Genomic DNA, 2,025 nt, shown 5'->3' on the forward strand with positions numbered 1-2,025 from the left:
TGTGCAGTGACCTTCTATTGCAAGGCCATGTATGATAACAAGGCTCATTGGGGACTATCGGACTCTCACACAACACACACCACACACACACACACACACACACACACACACACACACACTTGCATGCAACCCTATTGTAAATCCAAGACAGGGGTTTCCAAATGGAAGACACAGGTCTACAGTTCAGGGCCAGATCAGCCAGCAACTTAGTTAATCATTGATGGCCACTCAGACACATGGACACACACGCCTACTTTCTCTATGGACAAGATTGCAGAATGGTCCTGCACTCTGTCTCAGAAAACTCCAACACACACACACACACACACACACACTACGGTCAATGACACAGGCAGGCGCATGTCAGGGCTGCCAAGCGCATGTCAGGGCTGCCAGACATGCTGCTGCAGAAATACGCGGAAAGAAAAGTAGAGCAGGGAAAATCATTTCAAACCTTTTGTGTTGACATGATTTAAAGAGTCAGAGGAATACACACACTTAAGTTTAATTAAATTCTAAAAAACTTCTACAGAGCCCCATTCAGACAGGTGCTCTCCTCCTCTTAACCCGCTGGGGGAGCAGGGTGGAAAGTACAGACAGAGAGAAATAGGACAAAAAGGAAGAGAAAAGAGCGTGTTAGAGGGCGTCTGAACTGAACCTGAGCCCGAGAAAAACCGGCTCGACGAGAATTCAACACAACACAACACACACATTAAAGCACCGCTGCCTGTTGGCAACTACAGGGGAATTTTCTGCTGGAGTATCTGATTAACACACACACACACTCACTCGCAAACATAGTGGGCTTCTGTGTTCAGCGCAGGACCAAGAGGTTACACACACCTGCACCCTACCTACACACACGATCCGTGTCTGTGCATGTCTAACACACACACACTCAGTGTCGTGTGTCACCTCACAACAGTGGGCCTACTGTCAAAGAGCAGGGCTGTCATGTCTCCTGTCTTTCTCTCACAGTTGATCACATCAGGAGCACTTCTTGATCAGGAAGCAATCTGATTCATTCCACCGTAGCGAAAGTGCCACCTGGGAATAAAACAACACACTTCAAAACATGTCACTCTCACCTCGTCCCATTTGATGAATTTGCCCCCCTTCTTCAGCGCTTCGTGGACGGACACGGGTTTGAGCTGCAGCGCGTGGACTCCCGGCTTGGCCCCGGCCATGGCGAGGGACTCCCTGCCCGGGTGCCAACGCCTAAACCCCGGCTACGGCGAGCTGGACTCCTCGGAAGGAACAAAAACGCTCTTCCTTCCTCCACTTCCACCCCGGAGCTTCTTTTACTCAGTTTTTTTCCCCGGGGAGAGAGCGTTATTTGGAGGGCCGAGGGGAGGGGAAGTTTTTCAGACGCTGTCCTTAAAAGTTAGTGAACCTCACCGAGAGTTTGAAGAACATGAGGAGTAAAATCCAGAGAGAGAAACACAACTTGGCTGTTTCAGCGCGCACCGCCGCTGTCTGGCTTGTCCGCGTCCACGCTACGCGGTAGCGCGCCTATAACTCCCCTTTTTTATTATAGGCTTTGATTCATATATTTGTTTATTTATGATGAATCCTTTAATCGCGCACTTAAGCCCGCAGAGAGATCCTTTCCTTCCTTCCTCCCATCTGGTCGACCTCTCCTCTCCTCTCGCCCTCTCGCTCCTCTACCAACTTTCTCTGCTTCCTCTCTCTCTTCTCGCCTCCGACGCGTTTCTACTTTTCTCCTCCTCCTCTCCTCTCTGCATGTTTTCTGTGGAAAAAAAGAGAGGATTCCGAGAGGAGAGTGTGAGGGAGAAGGACAGCGTCAGATAGCGCTGAGTGAATGAGCAAAGGGAGAGGGGAGGGGGAGTCAGAATTTGGGTAAAAGGGGTGTGTTTTAATTTCTCTGTCTGCCACACTGTCTGCATGTCTCCTAAAATCTACAGTATCCATACGGTAAAATGAACATGACCGTGTGTATCTTCTCTTTCTGAAATTACACAGGTTTTTCATTATACCCTATTTATGCTGACCATTGCAACAAGT

The 2,025-nt window shown here is 49.1% G+C and overlaps 1 protein-coding gene across 1 annotated transcript in view; it reads right to left on the reverse strand.

Moving 5' to 3' along the window:
* Positions 1-1,794, reverse strand: part of plcb3 (phospholipase C, beta 3 (phosphatidylinositol-specific)) — a 48,829-nt gene extending 47,035 nt beyond the window's left edge. Inside the window, exon 1 of the mRNA XM_035675606.1 lies at positions 1,089-1,794. Coding sequence (XP_035531499.1) covers positions 1,089-1,187 — 99 coding nt within the window. The 5' untranslated portion in view covers positions 1,188-1,794. The remainder of the gene's footprint in view (positions 1-1,088) is intronic.
* Positions 1,795-2,025: the final 231 nt, after the last annotated feature.

The sequence above is a fragment of the Morone saxatilis genome, unplaced genomic scaffold (assembly GCF_004916995.1).
Source record: "Morone saxatilis isolate NCDOM2014 unplaced genomic scaffold, NCSU_SB_2.0 Contig4, whole genome shotgun sequence".
Lineage (NCBI taxonomy): Eukaryota > Metazoa > Chordata > Actinopteri > Moronidae > Morone > Morone saxatilis.